General features: G+C 32.0%; 4 protein-coding genes across 5 annotated transcripts; 1 reads left to right on the top strand and 3 right to left on the bottom strand.

Moving 5' to 3' along the window:
* Window positions 1-225: 225 nt before the first annotated feature.
* Window positions 226-1,583, top strand: LOC109797718 (germin-like protein subfamily 3 member 2). The gene has a single exon (XM_020357838.3). It carries the CDS (start codon window positions 452-454, stop codon window positions 1,079-1,081), a length of 630 nt encoding a protein of 209 aa, XP_020213427.1. The 5' UTR covers window positions 226-451; the 3' UTR covers window positions 1,082-1,583.
* Window positions 1,584-2,138: 555 nt separating this feature from the next.
* Window positions 2,139-4,850, bottom strand: TBL36 (TRICHOME BIREFRINGENCE-LIKE 36). The gene is made up of 5 exons (XM_020357837.3): window positions 4,417-4,850; window positions 3,767-3,938; window positions 3,507-3,688; window positions 3,170-3,328; window positions 2,139-2,689 (listed from the first exon to the last, which is right to left on the bottom strand). The coding sequence occupies exons 1-5, from the start codon at window positions 4,767-4,769 to the stop codon at window positions 2,392-2,394; spliced, it is 1,164 nt and encodes a 387-aa protein (XP_020213426.1). The 5' UTR covers window positions 4,770-4,850; the 3' UTR covers window positions 2,139-2,391.
* Window positions 4,851-6,808: 1,958 nt separating this feature from the next.
* Window positions 6,809-13,081, bottom strand: LOC109796777 (GHMP kinase family protein). Its single transcript, XM_020356566.3, has 10 exons — window positions 12,673-13,081; window positions 11,897-12,095; window positions 11,192-11,255; window positions 11,033-11,096; window positions 10,862-10,942; window positions 9,778-9,864; window positions 8,961-9,118; window positions 8,803-8,851; window positions 7,457-7,578; window positions 6,809-7,358 (listed from the first exon to the last, which is right to left on the bottom strand). The coding sequence occupies exons 1-10, from the start codon at window positions 12,889-12,891 to the stop codon at window positions 7,136-7,138; spliced, it is 1,266 nt and encodes a 421-aa protein (XP_020212155.1). The 5' UTR covers window positions 12,892-13,081; the 3' UTR covers window positions 6,809-7,135.
* Window positions 13,082-15,558: 2,477 nt separating this feature from the next.
* LOC109797840 (Tetratricopeptide repeat (TPR)-like superfamily protein) lies at window positions 15,559-20,296 on the bottom strand. 2 transcript variants are annotated; one of them, XM_083060311.1, is made up of 9 exons: window positions 20,139-20,296; window positions 19,833-20,017; window positions 19,508-19,740; window positions 18,471-18,720; window positions 17,925-18,070; window positions 16,968-17,173; window positions 16,406-16,530; window positions 16,093-16,285; window positions 15,559-15,996 (listed from the first exon to the last, which is right to left on the bottom strand). In XM_083060311.1, coding segments are annotated over exons 1-9 (1,635 nt in total). In that variant the 5' UTR covers window positions 20,141-20,296; the 3' UTR covers window positions 15,559-15,701. The 2 variants fall into 2 exon arrangements, with proteins under 2 accessions (XP_082916437.1, XP_020213577.1); XM_020357988.3 differs by having other exon boundaries at window positions 15,559-16,285.
* Between the last annotated feature and the right edge of the window lie 1,532 nt (window positions 20,297-21,828).

The following is a 21,828-nucleotide window of genomic DNA, read 5'->3' on the forward strand; positions in this document are numbered from 1 at the left end:
AGCATTGAATCGATCGAATGAGTGGATTGGGTAGTGTTCCCTCTTTTAGATAGGTGTTCTTTAAGCAATAACCTGACCATTGGGGAAACACTCACTACGACCAATTATTTAGCTTATAAGACAGATAAAATGCAATGAATAAAGCAAAAGAATGAGTTGGCCAATGCTGTCATTTCATGGTCCAACTAATTAAATTATCCTCTCTTTTTCTCAAAGCAAAGTTGGCCAAGAAAATATGATCCCCTATAAATTGATCTAGTTCTCATTAATTGATGAGACAAATCAAGAAGAAAAGTCTTCTATTCTGACTCCCCAACCTACTTGATTCAATAATTTTAGTCATCACTCAGTGTGTACATAACTTCATCCAAAACAAACAATCAATTCCCTTTCTCCTTCCAAAATCCAAATATTGATACTGCACAAGGTAGTAACATTTCATTCCAAAACAATGATCAACAAAGTAGCAGTCCTACCAGTTCTTTTGCTTTTTATCATTGCTGCTTTGGCTTCTGATCCTGATCCAGTCATGGACTTTTGCATAGCCAAACCAGCAGATAACAGCTTCACTTGCAAGAACGCATCCACTGCAACAGTGGAAGATTTCACCTATTCTGGCATTAAGGTTCCTGGGAACTTCAAGCAAACTGGATTTTCTTCTATGGCAGTGAATTCTAATGTCTTTCCGGGTTTGAACACTCTTGGAGTATCATTTGTGAGAGCAGATTTTGGTGTTGGTGGTGTCAATGTGCCCCACTTTCATCCAAGAGCAACTGAGGTTGCTTTTGTGCTTGAGGGAAGGGTTTATTCAGGATTTGTTGACACCAAGAACAAGGTCTTTGCCAAAGTGTTGGAGAAAGGAGAAGTCATGGTGTTCCCAAGAGGCCTTGTGCACTTTCAGATGAATGTTGGGGATGGGCCTGCTACTATTTTGGGCAGTTTTGACAGCCAAAATCCTGGCCTAATGAGAATTCCAAATGCAGTTTTTGGTTCTGACATAAAGGAGGAGCTTTTGGAAAAGGCTTTTGGATTGAGTTCTAAAGAGCTTTCCAAGTTGAAGAAGAGGTTTTCTCCTAGTTAAAATGCCCTTTATGCTTATGAAGACAAGGGTTCAAATAAAAACATTGAACCTTATGTGTTTGAATCAGAATTTGAGATCCACAAAGCACAGTGAAAAGTTTAATGATTATTGGATTGATTTGTAGTCAATTATTTTAATAATTCAGCCCGTCTGACTTAAAGGGCTGATTTTAGAGCTACAGTTATTTAGTATAGAAGTGCTTCCATTTTAAAATTCACTTCCCTTCAGTTAAGGAAGGAGCTTAAGTGGCAGTTGAACTGATTACAACTTTATTTCCAACTTAAATCTTTTGTTTGCTGTCCATATTTTGATGTCAACACAATCATAAGCATTTGGTTCAGTTATACACGTTTGGTACAAAAGCTAAAAATAAAAAAGGAGTGGTTGGGGGCATGTTTGTATGTGTCTTTACTCTTTACTTTTTCATTTTGTTACACATTGCTTCTGCCAGGGTGCTTTTATCCAGCAATATCATTTTAAAGAGGTTGTAATTGCTCCAGAAGCTCATTTGTTAATGATTCCCCTCCCCCCGTTTGGTTGTTGCACCTTTTTGACTAGCATTTTAATTTGCTTTCTCATGTGATTAGCTGTCATGCTTTTTTTATTGGGGAAACAAACAAAGCCATGACTATAGGTGTCAAACACCTTCCAAAGGAGAATAGCAAGCAAACATTCAATATTTTATGGCAACGTTGAATTTATGAAATATATCCATTTATTTTGTAATATTCTATTCCATGTTTTTCTCCTTCTTTGTTTTGATTGTATAAATTGTTTTTAAACCAAGTTTGAAATATCAACCTTCTTTTCTAGTGGTGGGAGTTAGAATATTTTGCATAAGATTCTAGGTTCAAATCTCACGTGATCATTGTACATCAAAAAAAAATCTCAACTTTTTTCTCCACTAGATAAGAGCCGTGGATGTCTCCCTAAGAATCTGTACCTTCAAATCCAACCTTAGAAGCCTGATCATAAATGTTTCTTGTTCTTAAATCTTAAGGTTGTTTGGTTACTAAGATGGTGGATTGGTTTTACATTAATAATACTATAATATTACTAACACATAACATATGCACTTTTTATTTTCATTTCAGCAATCTTAACTTAAAATTACAAACAAAAGGTGATATGGCTGCTTGTGGTCAAAATGACAAATCCAATCGTAGTGTTACCGATCAGATAACATTAATAATCAAAAGACACTCAATCAAGCATGTTCTTTAAGGCTCTAGATGATAAAATAAACCCTGATCTAGATAAGTTGCTTAACACTGCTTACATTTTCCACAAACATTCCGTTGATGTCACAGTTAGAGCAATGCACTGAGCATCTCATTCCAAATGTCTGGCACCCCAGGGAGGCACCAATGGCTGCAATCAGAGGAAAGACCTGAGCCTGCTTTCTGCCTCTCTTCACTCATTGCCTTGCTATACACTGAAGGATGTCCATCTCTTCGGAAAGCAGTCATTGTTGTAATATCTTGCAGATATACTGGAAACCTCATTCTCTTTAGCACTCCTTGTAGCACTACTAGTGGTTCAGGAACATGTATGTGGCTGAAAAAATGTAAAGGCTGCCTCTGCTTATAGCATTTCCAACCATTTTGCCTACATATAAAAATATGGAACCAGAAAGTGAGCGATTCACTTTAGAGAGTAAAGTAAGTAATCTCAATCGTTGATGTGAAAGCAATGGTTGATATTACATATACATGTATAACAAATCATGCAAGTCCTCAAGTTTGTTTGGATAAACTTTAAATACTTTTAAGAGAAAAAAAATTGAAATAAACTTCTCAATAAGTTAAGATTAACTAAGCATAAACAATACAAGATTTTAGAGAAGTTAATAAGCAAGAGTTTCTTCAAATTAACTTATGCATAAACTAATTTTAACTTAGGAAGAAACTTGTTTCATTTTTCTTTTTTTATTTTTCTCTCCTAAAATTACTTCTGGAGAGGTTTATTAAAACGGTAGAATATTATCGGTTGATTTTCTCATCATACTGCGAATACACACTTTATCCTTTATTTTAGGAGTTAAACCCAACAGTTTGTTTTAACTGGTCAATAAAAAATAGGCTGTACCTGTTATGCCTAGGTGACATGCTTCGAAAAATGACTCTGGTTCTTCTAGGGTCCAAATTTAGATCCACCCACCTTGCCCATGTACTGAGTCCTTTCTGATAAGCAACCATAGGATTCATGTTTGTGATGATACTATTTCCCTCCTTGTAATAATCCCACCTTATATTAATCAAGACTGAATCCATTAGGACGTGAAGCTTGCAAAAAGGTTAGGTACCGTTTGGTGCATGCTTAAGGCCTTTAGACTATAGAAATGTCATTATTTATTGAGAATCAAATTATGGAGGGAAAAGAAAAAGATACTACATTCAACTAAAGAATGAGAAAACTTTCTTACGATCTTGTTTGACCAGAGTGAGTCCACCAGTGGGCTGAATCAAATACAAGAATATCAACTCCCTTCCAATACATTGCATTCTCTTCAATCAAATCCAAATGTAGAATTCTCTTATTGTCAGGTCCTTTCTTCAGTTCTACCAACATTGGTGCCCAGAAGAACTCAATTGATGTCTCAAAACCCTGCAAGTGAACAATATGGGGTCAATCATTTTCAAAAGGAAAAGAAGAATAAACTTGATTGATTGATTGATGTCCTACCATAGCATGGAAAGCCATTGAAGGACCGTTATAGGTCACCCTTTTCCTATTAGTTGGAATAACTCCTTGAACTAGGCAAACAAGAGACTCCCATTGGTTTCTCATTATGGAATCACCCACCAGCATTATTCTCTTTCTTCTCATTTTACCAAGAAACTCCAGTGCATCAAACCTGTAGGTGTCATCAAGAAATCAAATTTGTATGAAACTTTGCCCAATGGCCAATTGTGGAATTGATTTACAAACAACTACCTAAGCTCTCTAGTCGCAAAGTAAAAAACTAAAAGACTACTTTCCCACTGAATTTTGAGCTTTAATTGCCAAAGAACAAAAGAGAGATTTCATCCTAGACATCAGTATTATTCTGGTTGTTACAAACCAAACTATTTACAAGATATTATAGCTGCTATATACCAAATATACAAAATTACAAATAATAAACAAAATAAACATGTGACAAAATCATAATTACAGTGAACAATAAATATGTATGCGTAATAATGGTGCCTTAACATTAATAACTCTATTTTCATGCTTGCAACAGCAAAACAAAGAAGAAGAAAAAATAGTGATAATGCAATCACATATATAAAAGATAATAACAGGGTGGCAATGTGAAAAATTGTCTAGTTTTGATAATGTAAAAATACCTTGGGATGGAACAACCATTTGGCTTCCACTTCCACTTCTCATAGTCAGAATCTGGCCTTCCATTCTTTTGACAAGTAACTGCAGTGCTGAGATAGGGACAATTGGAATCATAGAGAGGGTAAGATTGATCAAAAACCCATTTTCCAACAGAGAAGTCACATTTATTCCAAGAATCTCTCCGGGTTTGCACCATGTTAATGTCTTCACTTTCCATGTCAATCCAGCTAGGATCATCCTCTGGGTTGATCAGCGATAGTGTGCAGTGGAAGAAGCTTAACAAGATGCTGTGGAAGAAGAGTAGAGACAGTAAGTGAAGCTTTGGTTTAGCCATGGAAGCGCAAGGTGAGAGCATAATGTGAATGGTCCTTTAGAAGGGCCTTGTGTTAACGAAAAGTGTTTCATCAAGGCATGACTTCCGGTGGTGTGGACCATGGAAATATTGTTACTTTCATTTGTTGACATTGCTGTAGACTCTGGTAATTGATATCTTTAGCACTATTCTTCTTTTACCGAGTACCTTTTTGCTTCTCTAATGAGTACATTGATCTTTAGAACATAGAGTAAGTAGCATAATTGATTGATATGGCAGCGCTTGCACTGGCACTTGCTTTTGTTTAATAGATTGATACATTTAAGTAGTAGTGAAAAACGATTTAAGGAGAAATCATAAACTTCTTGTTACTAATTGATATGTTTGAACTTTTTATAAAATCAAGCTAATGATCAATCCATGCAAACGGATCAAAATAAACCAAGGGCGATTTACTTAATTACTTAGGCTTCTTATACTTTTTTTTATATAGAATAGAATAGTGGATTGTTAAAATAGCCTTCATCATATGATTGGACGTTAAGGATTCAATCTATACTATATGATAGGACGTTAAGTATTATTAAATTACTCTCAATTATATTCATTCCTTGACATCCATCGATAAAAATTAATATGATTGTTAAAATACAGATTATCATAAATATAAGTTACCTTTTTATAGGATTCTTTAAATCCTTATTTAATATGAAATAAATAGGAGGAGAATATTTATCTTGTATCAATATTATAGTTTATATATATATATATATATATAAACTAACTACTCCAACCCTATTTACAAATAAGAATCATATTTTGACTTGGTGATTGGTTGAAAAAGCCTATAAATGGAGATTGAATGATTGATTATTCAAGATAGGTTATAAAATTCATATTTTTTAACTGTTTTTATACTTCTACTATTTAAATCTTTGTAAGTTTAAAATTGAATCAACCATTAAACTAATATAGGCATTAATTCAATAGTTTAATTATGGTTAAATCAAAATTAATAAAATAATAATTAATAGGATAAAAAATATTACATAAATATAATATTTTAATTTTATAACACTAAAAAATTAAATTTAAATATCATTTATAAATTCTTAACTTTCAAGTTATATATAAAAAGTTCAAACTAAATGTAATATAATATTTAAGTTAGAAATTTAATAAAATATAATAATTTCTATTTAAAATAACATGTCTACATGTAGAATAAAAAGTGTCAAATTAATAAAATATAAATTATAAAAACTCAAAATTACAAATTATTATAAATGATTAAATTATATTTTTATTAAAAAGTATTAAAAACAATTAACAAAATACTTTATTTCAACTTATATTTTTTTATTAAATATGTAAATTCTTTTTTATTAAATTATTGGACCGCTCACCAAACCCATTCTAGGTCAATCCGGCTGGTCCCATTAGATTTTCAAAATAATGCTAAAAATACTTCCAGAAAAAATAATAAATAAACTAAAATTAGTTTATACAGTAAAAACTCATTTTAGTTTCTCCAAAAATTTATTTTTAACTTGTTTAAGGTTTTCCCATTAACTTATGAATAAACTAATTTTAATTTATAAAAAGAATCTATCTAATAATACTTTCGAATAAATTTATCTACAAATGCTCACAGGCAATGTTCCCGTGCAAGTGTTGCAGTGCTGCTTGGCAGAGGAATGATAAATCACAGGACAGACTCTGCACGCTGTTATGCAGAACTATGCACTTTATGGAAGACTTGTCAACAAGTTAGGAGTGATAAAAGGACTACTCACGTTTAATGTCTCAACTAAGTAATGCTTCTGCGATTACTTCACCATGTGTAGCTTATCAAACCAGTGCGGTGCGTTCTCCATTGAAGTTACGGTCGAGGGTGAATCAGCATTTTTTTTAAGCCTAAGCACTATCCTAGTGTTTTTGGTTTAGCATTAAAAACTCGAGTCTCACCTCTAAATTCATGTCAACAGTGAAAAAAGATGCGGAGGCGAATGTAATTAGCTTCTGCGTCTAGTGCTCACTGGATCCTCATCCAAACATACGGGGAAAACATAACCAAAATATAACGAAGTAGGGAAGGAAATTGTTCTCATTAAAAGCTGACAAGTTTAGCTTGCAAGCTAAAGTGAATTGAAGGTGCTTTGCTCAACACAGAAAAGGAGCAAGACTTATTTTTCTCCAACAAACTAGCCAACTAGATTTAAAAACAATAACTAAAAATATTATGAAAACAAGAATTACAGATACATGAACCAACACAAACTGCGAACTAGGAGTGGACGAATCATCGTGCCATGGTGCCACGGGCTTCCTTGAAAGAGTCCTCCAGTTAAAATATTTCAGGCTTCCTGATGAAGAATAGATCAACCACAGGAACGTTTCCCATACACTTACTTGGGAAGCCCATTTTCCTCGTTGAGCAGAGCTTGACTGCTATCAGAAAGCAAAACAGGTCCCCTCCCAGGTCTGGTACATATGAAGTAACTGACATCACCCTTGTATTTTTGTGATGGAATGTTATCTTTAATTTCTGGAGGAGGTGGCAAAGCTTCTACATCCAGTACTCCATTGATCCCGGCATCTTTTGCTATTGACTTGTCACCAATAATGTAACTGAAGGAAGAGAATTTTGCAGGTAATTAAGAAATTCAGGAGATTGACAGAAACATAAGAGAATAGTATGCATGCAACTTGCAAAACTTAGAAAGCACCTGTCGAGGTCATCAGAACTTGGAGGGAAGTAGTAAAGCAGCCTCTGAATCAAAAGGGTAGCAGCTTTCCTGTTACGGGCAATTAGAACAGCATTCGGCCCCGCATCAAATGTATAAGCTACCTGCAATTCAAAACTAACAATGTTTTAAATAGAAACCTAAACATGTAATAATCTGTACACAAAACCAAACCAGTTGTATATTTATACATTACTCAAATGGGGATTATACATAAATTTGATGTGGTGAGGGGAATAATGACACAGGGAACTCAGTTATGGAGTAGTAGTGAAGTGGAAATGCTTCACAACACGAGAACAGATAGAATAAACCAATGGCCTGCTGATTAGAATAGACATTACTGGCATTCAAAAAGAAGCAAGCAATGTGCCACAGAACTGGAGATAGGATGTTCCCTTTCCATTTAAAGCATGAGCAGAACTTCAAAAGATGTACAATTACAAAAGAGTTTGATCAACGTACAATTCCTTCTTGACAAACCCATTTGGAAATACATAAAAAGATTTGAGTCTTTTGTTTGGTATACTAGTACTGGATAAAAATTTGCAAATGATATTTCGTAAACAATGGCCCATTTATAGCCAAAAAAAAAAAACAATGGCAAAAAAAAAAATCATTGTCACACCAGCCCCTTTCTTTTGGAATATCTTTTTTGAAGATCCCAGTGAATATGCGTCCTTTCCATTTCAATCAGCTACAAATAATACATTTCGAAGACTTCTAAAAACAAGGAAGCCAAATTTCCACAGCTTTGTTGCACTTTTGTATCTCTCTAGTTCTCTGTTTCCTTCTACTTTCTCTGTTCTGGAGGATATCTTACACAGTTACACTCACCCTAGATGTACTTTTTTCTCTTATCACAAATAATTGTTTTACATAAAGAAAGAAACATGCTTAAGAAAACAAGCTTGGTTATTACTTGTAACTTGCTAGGCTCTCTCTTCAAAATAATACTAATGCTAATAATAACTGTTTAAAAGAAAGAAGCGTGCTTAAGAAAACAAGCTTGGTTATTACTTGTATGTTGCTGGGCTCTCTCTTCAAAATGATACTAATATGCTAATAATAATAACTGTTTTTAGATCATTCTACTGTATGAAACTTGTGGATATATTATTTCCAAAGTACATAAGATATGACAAAAATGAAAGAAAACAAAAAGATTTATCCACTATGTTTGAACTTGAAATTAATTAAAAAATGGCTATTATTAAAAAACTACAAATAAATTTCTTTTAATTAGAGATAAATTTCACAAATTTTGACCGTTGGAATAAACAGTTCTACATGTGACACTATAATATGACCAATAAAGTAATTCAAACCTGGGGAGCTTCTTCTGAACGATTCCACTTTTCAGTGATGCTGATTATCCTGAAGAGAAAATGCACAGTCAATAATAACTTAGAAAAAACCTGTCACACTTGTGATCTAATCATAGACATAATAGAAATAACCAACTCTTGCAATTATTAGCACCTACCTGTGGGATGTATCATTCATGTAAAATATAGGGGGAGATGTATCCAGGCAGACTGCATGAAACTGGTTGCTATCAGCACAGGTCAATTGTGAAAAGGATGCAAAATCACGATTTCTAATAGCTTCTTCCATTTTCAGTATCCGCTTTGGTACAATTTCCTGTTGCGGTCAAAATGAGTAAATGAAAAAAATAAAAAATTGTCCAAGCTAAATCACTGAGATAGTTATTTATATAACTGGGAATTGAACAACCCAAAAAACTTTCATGCATTCATAAATAAATAGTGATTGCATTTAAATGTTGAAATTGATAGAGAAACAGTGGAAAATAAATTCTATTGTTAACAATAGTAAGTACTAAATTGCTTGAAGGGTCTTAGTGAGGACAAAATGTATTGGAACATTTTTTTCCCTAATGTTAATAATTAAAAGCACATATTGTCCAGATTCTAGGAAAAAACCAAGGGGACCGATCCCCTTTCTATAGTGGTACAAGGTGTATTAGGGTAAACACCTAAATTAAGCACCTATTCAACAAGAGCTTAATCACAAGCATAACTATGAAAGCTTATTGAAATACGTTAAAATGAACTTGATTTGTTAAACTTTTCCATAAAACTTATTCAATTAAGCTAAAAATAACTTATAGGAAGGCCATAAGTAATTGTTATAAGTCCAAATCAGCTTCATTGAACTCTACCCAAACACCCTCTAGTGTGCAAATAAACATCTAGGAATGTGTGTATTCTAATAAAAAAATAACAAATAAAATCTACATATTGTTGGTTGTGCAAAACTTGTACAGAGGGATGAGGTACCTTTGCCCTGTGTTGCAAAAGCAAACTTGTTTCGACACTCTCACGCATTCCTGAAGTGCTACTAGTTTCCTTCTGTCGTGAACTAACCTAGAAATAGATAACAAGGTGGAAATATTGAGTAAAGTATGACATACGAGATATTACCATAAAGCAGATACATAGTGATAAGATGAAACATGTAATTGACAAAATAAATAACATGGATTAGACAAATTAACAAACAAAATCCAGATGTGGAAAATCTTGCTCAGCTCTTGTTTAACCATCAACACATTTAACAACTTAACACTTAAACCCTCGATATCTGAGGCATAAGTAGCAATGAGAATAGTGGTCTTGTCATGCCATGAATGACAGATAGAAGAGGAGGAGAAGCAGTAACAGAAGAATTGACGAGGTGGCAATGGTGATAGACTTAAGCCATATCTTCAAAATTCAGCACTTATAGGAAGCCAACTGCTGAACTTCTACCATAATATCACTAAATTTAGTATATTTTATGATTCAATAATAGATGTACGGTTACTTGAATAATACAAAGAAAAATTTGCAAACAACTAATATGATAATGATATCAAATAATAGTGTAGCATTTAAATTGTTATGCAGTATTCCATAATGAAAAACTAGACAGACCAAGACAAAATTAGGAAATACAAAAAACAACCATAAAATAAAATGCAAAAACTTAACCATACATGATATGGACAAACAAAAATCTAGAGTTCTTTGAAGGGTTAAAAACAATTAACAAATTTCAAGCTAATGGAGTTCTTCAATCTGAAAGCACATATTCCGATTGATATTATAATTATTATCAGGTTGGTGATCTGGGAAATCATAACACACTGTTTCTATAAGATAGACAATAACATTAAATGAATAACTGGCACTTCCAGTTTTAGTTAAAAAGTCAAAATAAAAGTTCAATCATATTTAGTGAATAATAAGACAAGATGAACCGACTGCAACAAAGCTTGAAACTGGAAACCACAAGCTATGGGCTTTACATTGAGAAACATAAGTTAAAACTCAACAGCAAACTCATCCATTAAATTAATTAATGACTGAAAGTGTGCCATACCACAGCAATAATAATAACAAGATCATCCCAGTGCTTTTCATCAGCAAGTTGAACTGCAAGACTATCACTTCCATTATCCTCCTACAAATGTTGAAAAATAGAAATTACAAATGGATTCTCAGATAATATAATGACGTGTCAAAATATAAAATAGGAAATAAATAAACTTACTTTTCCCATTATCCACTTCACAAATCCCCCGAATAAGCTGCGACAAGCACTACCTGATCCTTGCCTGCACATAACGACAGTTTTCATAATTGCTACAACATGTTATTAATGACCTTGCAATAACACCTCACAAATTTAAAGCCAGTAACAAATAAAGACCGTGCAATAGCAGATAGCTGGCTTTCATCTTCTTTGACATTCATTAGCTTCCCAAGGGCATAAGCTGCAAATAGAAGACAAAATGATTATGACAGGTGGTAACTAATATTAAGCCAAATATAGAAATAAGAAGCACCAAGAACCTTGATATTCCAAATAAGAAAGCATGGAAATTAGATCGGAATTGCAGTAGACATAACAAAACTGAAATTTGAATATCTACTCATAAATCCAAGAAAACACTCATAGTCACATCCACAAACCAATATTTTGTCTCATGCAATTTTAAAAAGTTTCATTTCCCTTCCCCAAAAAAGCCCCTACCCCTACCTGATTTATAATAAACAGACTAAACAGAGAGTATTGATGCATTCAAATCCAGATATCGAAAACCAGATTGGACCAATCAGTTAACGCATCACCCAATTCAATGCCCTGTTTGGTTTAGATCTTAAACCTGCTAAAGCAGCCAACCAATCACAACCAGATTTAATGGATAGACCCATGCACCCGTATTAAGCTCGAAGTATGGAAAACTGATAATTTTATAATATAGAATGTGAAAGAGGTTTTCATTAGAACAAGGGAAATAATGGAAGACTGCTCAAATCCTAGCCAGTAGCCACTAATGCAATCAACTGTGCTGTCATAACTATTGAATGAAAGAAAACTCAAACAAAAACTTAAGATTAACATGTGTATTACCAAGGCAGGCAAAACCCGCAGCTGAAGAAGCCAATCCTGCTGCAGTAGGAAAGTTGTTGAATGAAGCAATGTGTACATGCAATTTTCCCCAATCCTCCTTTGCGATCTTGATACCCTTTTTCGTATCCTCAACATCACACGCACGAGCACGGATCTCCCTTAAACAGTTTTGGAACCTTCCTCCAGAAAGAGAAATCTCCTACACTAACCAACATAACCAAATTCCATGAATCAAAAACCGGAAGAAATAGAAAAACAAATCTCTACGCCAGCCAGCATCTAGGCACAACTAGAAAACACATAGAAATTAGAAACAAATCTAGAAACAAGCAGTTGCCATTTGTACAACAAATAAGGAGCAAGTAGTGACACAAGATAAAAGCGATGTAAGAAAATTTGCCTAACAGTTTGATGACTAAGAATTTGTAATAAACTATTCATCAAAAGTTGAGAAACGACTTAAGAAAATAAAATAAAATAAACCAACATCTCCCACGAGTTAAAATCACAAAAAAAAAAAAAAAAAAAAACTCCTGAAAAAGTTGAGACACACGGAAGAAGTTCAATTAATTCATTTCATCTCGTTGATTTATTTCCTTTTCCTCACTTATAAGTATTTATCGATAAATTTAGCCAAAATCCACTCTAAATGCATCTGAAGCTATTCTTGACCCGCACGGCGACATGATCCACCTTCTATTTCTAACATAAACCAATTTCCAATAAATACGCAGTAACAATTGAAAATATTAATCAAGAGAGAAAAAAGAAATTACCTTGCCATTGAGCCACATGCGATCTTGGTGGAAACGGGGACTGACAGCAACAGTGGTGGTGGTGCAAAGGTGAGTGGGATCAAGAGTGACACTGATACTATCATTAACCGGTAAAATGAGGGTTTCGTCCCTCTTTCCCCAATATTTGATGACAGCGATGTTGGTTGGAGTCTGCGCTGTCACCATCAACACCCAATTTTGCGACTCAGCCGCCATCATACTCAATTCAACGTACTCGCCGCGAGTTTCAAATGCGGCGGGAAAGTGAAGGAAGAGGTAGGTTGTGAAGTGAGATCTGAATGCGAAGGGAAAGAGAGGGTTTTTCTATAGCAATCACATTACCATGAAAGGGAAACAAAATCTCATACGGAACTGAAAGCCTCCTCTGCCAAACCCATTCGGTTGATTAATTATGCGTCTCGCTTTTATAGCGTTTTCGATAAAGCTTCCCTTCACCTCAATAAACATAATTACTACCTCCATTTCACATTCTTTTACTTTACCCCCGAAGAAATTAGTTTTATGTGATTTTCAGGATAATTATTACTTTTTTCACAACTTAATTATAAGAAATTATATCAAAATTAATCGTTGGTTCGAGTAATAATCGACTTAATTTTTTTTTTAAAAAACTAAGGTCTCGTATTTAAGATATAATTTTTTTAAAAAATTAATCATGAAGAAAATATATAAAAATAAATCTAAAAAGTAATGATAAAAAATTTTAAAATTTAATTTTATGCAATTTTCTAATTGTTCATACAATATAATTTCACACAAATTTTCATTATGTTTATAATTTATAAAATTTAAATATAAATTAAATTTCATATATTTTATATAAATAAATATAAAGTTACAAGTTTTACACAAATAATTAGTCTAAAATTAGTTTAAAATCATGTTTAAAATAAAAAAAATATTATTTCTAAAAGACTAAATCGATATAAATATTAAAATTAAAAGATTAAAATTAAGATTTTGACATATAAGAAATTAAAATAATTCTAAAAAATAAGATAAAGAATTAAAAGTATAATTTAGTCTATTTTAAATTTATTATAAATAATTTATATTATAGTACAAGATTATTTTTATTTAATGATTGTTTGTTTTAAAAATATTAAAGTTGAATTTATAAATAATTATGAAAAATAAAATTTAAATTAAATATGAAGTTAAGAAAATCTTTAAAAAATTTACTGTTGAAAAAAAAAATCTAAAAACATTAAGATAGTATGCTTTATATATAGGAGTCGATTAAAAATAAATAAATGATATTAACTAATTTTTTAATTAGTATACAAATTAATTAATTTTGTTTTTATATTTAGCTCTATCTGAGTTAATAAATTCATTGTACATTGTTATTTATACTAGATTTAATGGTATTTAATGTAGTGCAGATTTTCTTTTTAATTTATTTTTTTATATGATTAAGAAAAGTATTTACTCCAATATACAATGCGGAAGACAATATTAGACAACAAATTTAGCATGAAAATTTTAATATTTCATTAAAAACTGAAAATGTGAAACAATATTGTAATTTCTATGGTTGGCTAATGGTATGTGATCGAAATAATATACGTTCTTATGTTCGAACTTTATGATTGTTATTGTAATATGGATGGATAAAAAAATATGATATAATTTAAATGTGAAAAATTTAATCGATTAAAAATGAAATGAATACAATTTTAGTCTCTTATTTTCATCTTACGTATAATTTAAGTTTTCGTATATTTAATTATGCAAGATAATAACTTAAGTTTTATAAAAGGAAACAGTTCTTTGACAATGAAGCATACCAAGTTTGAATTTTTTGTTAAGGGTAATACTCACATTTAATATGTGAATGAAAACAAAGAGAGAGATATGCTTATTACAAGTTTTCAACTAATTCATTCAATTTTTTAATTATAATACGTCATTGTTATTTTTAAATTATTTTATGTCATGGCAGAAAAATTTATCAATTTACCATTATTAATTACTAGATGAAGATTGAGACGAAGAATTCAATTTTAACATCTTAAAATATATTTAAAAAAAACACATGATTAAAACTATAAATAGCAAAGTGGCACATAAAACGCAAATTAAATGACTTAAATTATAATTGAGTTTTAATTTTTAAGGGGATATTTAACACCCAAAAGTTTTATTTTTATTTTTTTAAAATGAAATTAAAAATATTAATTTCTAAATTTATGGGAAATGTTAGTAATATACTATTTAACATACTCACAATTATTAATTAAAATTTATTAAAAACTATAATGTCACGAGGGAAAGAATCAATATATAAGATACGAAATTCATCAAAGTTTATATTTTTTTAATAAAATTCAACTAAATAAAAAAATACATTTAAAAGAACGTGGTGGCTACATTTGATTTTTGTACTCACTTTACTTAATTTTTTCCAAAATGGAGCACGGGATTTTTACATGTGAGAAGTTGGTCTACATAGGACACTAGCTCGTGGTACACGAGGACATATGACAAGTAAATAGAATAAATGGTCATAGAGGAAGGTGGTGCTCGTGGTACACACTTCGCTTATAATAGAAGATATGACAGACACAGTACTCGGATTTGTCACCAGAGACAATTTTGTACTTAAGAAAAACTGTTTTTTTAAAACAATATATTTATTAATAATTATATATAGTTTACTGTCTACAAAAGTTGTATATATAACTAAGTTGTGGTTGAGCTTGATGTGTGAATTATTGTAAACTCTTTTGATATCAAGTTTTGATTTCTACATATTAAAAAAACTGTGGTTAAAGATAAATATAATTAATATGAGCAATTTAATAAGATTGTTTCAACAGCTATTCTAAAGTTCGAGCCTACTCAAATAGTAAGGAATCCGGATTCAAAAGAAAAATAATGTATTTCTGCTTCCTTAAATCACTATGTACATCTTATTACAAAAACAGTGCATCATTTAATATTTTAATTTTTTTATATTAAAAATTCAGACGTATTATACTTTTTTATGTTAGCAGCATCTCAAGTTAAACTGGCAAAACAGCCTTGATATCCTTGTGCATTGTTCTAATGACAGTAGTAACCTGCTGAGTCTGGTCTTCATTGGAGCATGCTGCAAGAAGCACCTTAGCTGTTCCTCCATCTGGGTAACAACCAGCATCAATCATTTCTTCAAATATTTGTAAGCACTTCACATAAAGCTTTTTTTTGGAGTATGCTCCAATACGAGAAGTCCAAGTCACCACATCAGGTTTCAAACCTTTGCTAGGCAGCAACTGAAACAAGTCTTCCATTCTCTCAATAAACCCTGCTTGACCATACCTATTTATCAAGATATTATATGTACTAATATCAGCTACATATGATCCTTTTTCCATCACTGTCATAACTTCTTCCATCTTTCCAAATTGGCCTAACCTTCCATACAAGTTCAGCATGCTGTTGAGAACATAAGTGTCTAGTTTCAGACCAGATTTGCACATTTGGTTGAGAATCTCCTCACATTTATTCACACTGCCCATTTTGGAATAGGCAGACAGAAGAACCATGTGGGACTTCATTGTTGGTGTTATTCCCACTCTTATCATATCTTCAAAAACAGCTTCAGCATCTGAATTTCATTCAAAAGGATGTGAAAGAAAAACATGTATCAGACCAGTAAAATGGACAAACAGATTAAAAAAACTACAAAATCAAAAATTGGCTGAACACTGAACCAAGCATTATATACCTTCTTGAAAACCTGCTTTTCCATATGCATCTACCAAGATATTATATGAGGCTCTATCTGGTTCACATCCCATGTGCTGCATTAGTGAAAAAATTTCTGCAGCCCCATAAGGATAACCTGCACGACTGTTGGGAAAAAAAATTCTTGATTTTTTCCTAAATATGAAACCATTAGATTAATAACAAAAAACACTAAACTAATGGAATGACTTGAACACACATCAGCACAGCAAAGGTAACCTATCCCATGGCATATTAGAGTACTAGACAGACATCTTTTATAAAAGACCGTTGGGCTAGCAATAACGTCATTAGTTTTATACAATTTAGTCTCCTTCTATTGTAAACCTTCTAATACATACCTTTAGAGGTGATTTTTTATTTTTATCATTAATCCAAAATAATCTGACAAGGCCTATTTGATGCACTGACCATTTAACTAATCATATAAGCCCACACCATTTCTCAAGTTTCTTTTGCAGAACATCTAAAATGTCATGGCTATAAGAGATAAAAAAAAACTTACTAAACAAGAAGGCATTTATGCCATCTTATGTAACAACCTGTAAGCTTCCATGAGGGCATTATAAGCATATACATCGGGTTCAAGCCCAGCTTCTTGCATCTGCTCAAACACTTCCTCTGCTTTCTCGCATAGGCCTTCCCTTGCAAATGCATTCACCAGAGCAGTATATGAACAAATATTAGGCTTGCACTTATGGCTCGTCATTTCATGGAACATTTTTAAGGCCATAAAGGATTTACCAGCCTGTATAAATTTCAAATTTCAAAAGTATTATTATGACTGCACTATCAAGAAACACACAATATAAGAAGCAATTAGGGTGTGTTTGGAAACCAATTGAATGGAAACCAGTTGAGTTGAGTTGCGTTGAACTCAACTGGAGTTAAAAAAAAAGTCACATTCACAAGCTTATCCTTCGAAAACATGTGTTTTTCCATTGAACGTAATTTTAAACTGGTATCTAAATGTACACTTAGTAGTACTAAATTTAAAGCCCGTTACTTTTTACTTAGACTTTCTGAAACTACTAAATATGATATTAAAACAGAACAAATATTACATAAATAACATAAACCCCAGCTGAATATGATCATGATCAATGTACACAAAATTACCAACATAACCCCAGTCCTAAAAGGTTATCAGCTTACTTATCCTTGTAACTCTGGATGATGGCGATCTATCTAGAAAAATATATGAATACAAATTTACAATTAGCCCAATAAATCATAAGTAAATCTTATTTTGATTTCAGGATTTCTTGATGCTGGTTCATCAAGCATCATGTTGGTGAACAAAGTGTCAACCTTTATAACATAAAAATTTCCGTCTTTCTATTTGTGAATGTCAGCAACAATTACATACATTTGGTTTAGTTGAAGAGAGTTACAAAATTTGATGCCTTGAATGTAAGTTATTTTGTAACCCATCGGATCATACAGAGAATGCAAAAAATAAAATTTAGACAAAAAACAAAGAATCTTAGTAAGCTCACTTTTCCATATAAATTTATCAACATGGTATAAGTTTCAGTAGTTGGCTTGCAGGCATCCCTCTTCATCCTGTGGAAAATCTCTTCGGCTTTGTCAGAATTTCCTCCTTTCATTAATCCATTTATATAAGCATTGTATACAACTGCACCTGGATTGTTCATTCTCACAAATGGTAAGCTATTTTAAAGGACCAAATTTCCAGTTACCATAAATGGATGCACATATAAGTTTTCCATGGAACAAATTTTATAGGGTAAAGTTTGGAATAAACTCAGTAAAAGCAGCACAAAACCGAAATTGGTGAAAGCATGATACATTAGATGTGCTTATCACTTCAACATCTTAACTCTTCCCTGATATTTGAAATCTAGAATTGGATGTTAAAGTCGTTGCACAGAAAAATGATGGTAGACATTGGTGTGGTTGATATATTTTTTGGGTGTTGAACTACTAATAATTTAGAGAACTAATATCATGTCAAGCCCCCAATCTTTGATTGTATTTTCTTTTCATCATGTGTGTATGAACAAGTCAATTCAGGAACGTACTCGAAGGAAGGCCATAATTTCGCATTTCGGCAAAGACTGCTTCAGCCTTTTGTAGCAGACCAGAGATGCAATAGGCCTTTATAAGAAGGGCATAAGTATCTTCAGTAGGAATACATCTAGCCTCCAGAAGCTGCAGATATGTGGATTCTGCCTCCTTGTATTGAAGCTTTTGCCCAAAAGCATCTATGAGTAAATTATAGCATATTACATCTGGCTTGAAGGAGCTTCTTAGCAGTATCCATCTACATATCTGCACAATTTTTTCTGTTATACCGGGCAACATAAATCCACGGCCAATCCCAAAACAAATTAGCAATTGTGATAAACAAAAACAATAAATTAATGCCATTGCCCAAGTATTCGTGTGTACATCTGACATTGTCACATAAATCATATGAAATAGATGCTGACACATGAACCGTGAATTCAAGAGGGATTCAGTGGTGAAACCTTAAGAGAAGACAACCTTCACACTTGAAATAATTTGATTGATAAAAACTTTACTAGTAAGTTAAGTCTGCTAGAAGCACAAAGGTGGATGAAACAAATAATGTCATTATTAAATACCAGAAAAAAAAAAAAGAAAAAAAAAACACTTCATGCCTTGTTAATGTTACGCGGAATGTTTAGAAGTTACAAGTGCAGCTATTATAATAAATAAAGGATTAAAATGTCTTAGAAACACAACATTTCTGTATCATTTTTTATATATTCTTATAAATTATAGATTATAGATAGATACTAGCGGGAAAACAAACACTACACTTTTTGTAAGACTATGAGAATGAGAGTAATTAATTTATTAAGTAACTCTACTCACAATTTGAGAGTGTGCAGTTACAATGCATCATTAATCAGTTGAAGGGTCAATTTTTTGTGTACACTGAAAATTAGTATTGTCTGTAATTCTGTATATATTGTCATAGATGCTCATAAACACATCATTAGGTTCCAAAGAATAATCCTGAAAAGGCGATATGTATGAAAAAATGGAAAATAAATTAAAGTTTGAAGGTAGGGAGGGATGAGTTTCTGACCGAAATGATTGAATCCCAATGTTTCCTCATCCGAAGTTGAACAGCCACAGTGAAAATATCATCCCATGCGTCAAGAGTGGCAGGAAGCGTGTCCAATGAAGTCCAAATGCTCTCACTCTCCACTCCCTTTTCAACATAGTCCAGAATCTTCTCTGCAGTTGGACTCAATACAGGGAAAACCCCATCAACAAATCCAGAACCATATTTCCATCCTCGTCCTCTCATAGAACCATCTGCTCATACAAAACAACACACTGGTCAAACACGACACGCACCTACACTTCAATGAACTAGTGAAAAAGTTCGTTTTTCAAGTGTTAGTTACTTTTTTTCCTAGACACTTTCTTGTGATGGAAGTTCCTTAGTTTGCCATTTTTGTCGATATAAACGCTATCTCTTTTAAATTTCTCCAAAGCCACGCTGTTGGAATCATTTGCCTTCCATTCAGAATCATTCATGCAAACTCTTGATTCTATAAGTGTGTGGCTTAGTGTGCATATAGAATTTAACCTGCAGATAAGTAAGGCAACAATTCAGTTTCAGGGACACATGTCATATGTCAATGCAACGGGCTATGTCCAAACATGAAACACAAAATTGAAACGAAGAAAAATGAAGTGGAACTGCTTACATGAAGGCACGTAGGAGAAGGTACGAAACTGGATAACGAATGATTATATTTTTTTTAAGGCTAAATGTGCCTTTCAGTTTTTGATAGAGAACAAATTATAAGAAATTAAGAATAGAGAAATGGACTGTGAGCAAATATCCGTGAAAATATCTTTGGATGGGTCAGAATGACAAGGCCGAACGAAGTTGAAAGTACTCAACATTGTTAACATTTTTTTAATAAATAAAATAAAAAGTTTAGGTGAGTTAACTTTTTATTTTTTAAGCAAATCAGAAAGTGTTAGAGATGTACGGGTAAATTATCCAACACCATAAACAAGGGATGGAACAATCTCACGTTTTTATGGATACGAATCCCTACCTGCTGAAACAATTTTTATTTGTATTGTTAACGTTGTTTTTTCACACATCAATCATAACTAGTAATTAAAAAATGATTTATAAGTGATTGATTATTTTTACGTTGATTTGAGTTGAATTAGAAGAAAAAAAAGTTAATTAATCATTTTTCCTTTGAGTTTAGTATAATAATTGGCTTTCCAAAATATTTATATTATTTTAAATTATATATATATATATATATATCTGAGGGACATTTGTTATATCTATAAAAATCAAACTCAAATATCAAGAAAATATACGATACTTGTGTTCCTTATTCAACTAACGTTAAACTCTTTAATATATATAAGAGATTTAAAGGTGATGAAAAGAGGGGAGAAAGCAAAAGTTTTAAAATATTTTGAGAATAATATTTAAAATGTTTTTACTTATGTTTTAAAATTTAAATTATAAAAAAAATAATTTTTAAATTTCATTCATTTCCTCGATAATTAAACAAGTAAATAACTACACCCTCTCTCTCTCCCTCCTTTCCTTTTAACACTTTGTTTGAAAACACTAATTGTGCAAAGAAAATGACTTGAGAGGAAAGAAATAGGTTTTTATTTTTTTTTTAAAAAGGTTGGTCATATGGAATGTAGATAAAGAGAGGGGGAACTAAATATAAATAAATAAATAAATAAAATCAACTAAATAAAAAGGAGAGAATATAAAGTTGGTAGGCTTATATGTTTTTTTTTTTTTAGTAAGTGAGGTGGAAAATACATTGACCAACAATCCATGAACTATAAAATGCGTGGCTCTCTTTTCCCCTTTCTTTGTTCCCAATGGTTTTTATTGTTGAAGTTGTTAAGTTTGTCATCTTCATTTCACACAACTTGTTTCATTGTTGATAAGAATGTGATCTTGTACTTATTTGTTGGTTAATGATTATACTTATAAAACACACAATGTAAACGGGTTGTATACATGTTTTTATGTTAGTTCCATGTTGACTTTGTTGTATTTGTTGTGGACCTATATTTGTAATAAGTAATACTCAATTTGTGCCAAAAGCTTTAAATCTATCGAGGAAAAACAATGTTATTTTTGGTAGATTTTGTTAAGAGTGAACAAATGATAGGTTGAATTGGGAGTGTTTGACCCTAACTTGTCCCTAAATTTTGGTCAAGTCAAATTTTAGATCATAACCCTTTTTTAAATTCAAATGGGCCCAATGATTTGTAAGTAAATTGGGATTGAATTAATTTAAGATAAGTTTGGGTTAACTCGAAATATAATTAACACAAATTCTTGATACTTATTAATGTAATTGAGATTTCAAGAATAATTTGTATCTTATTATTATA

This window comes from Cajanus cajan, chromosome 7, assembly GCF_000230855.2.
Source record: "Cajanus cajan strain Asha chromosome 7, NIPB_CcT2T_4, whole genome shotgun sequence".
Classification (NCBI taxonomy): domain Eukaryota; kingdom Viridiplantae; phylum Streptophyta; class Magnoliopsida; order Fabales; family Fabaceae; genus Cajanus; species Cajanus cajan.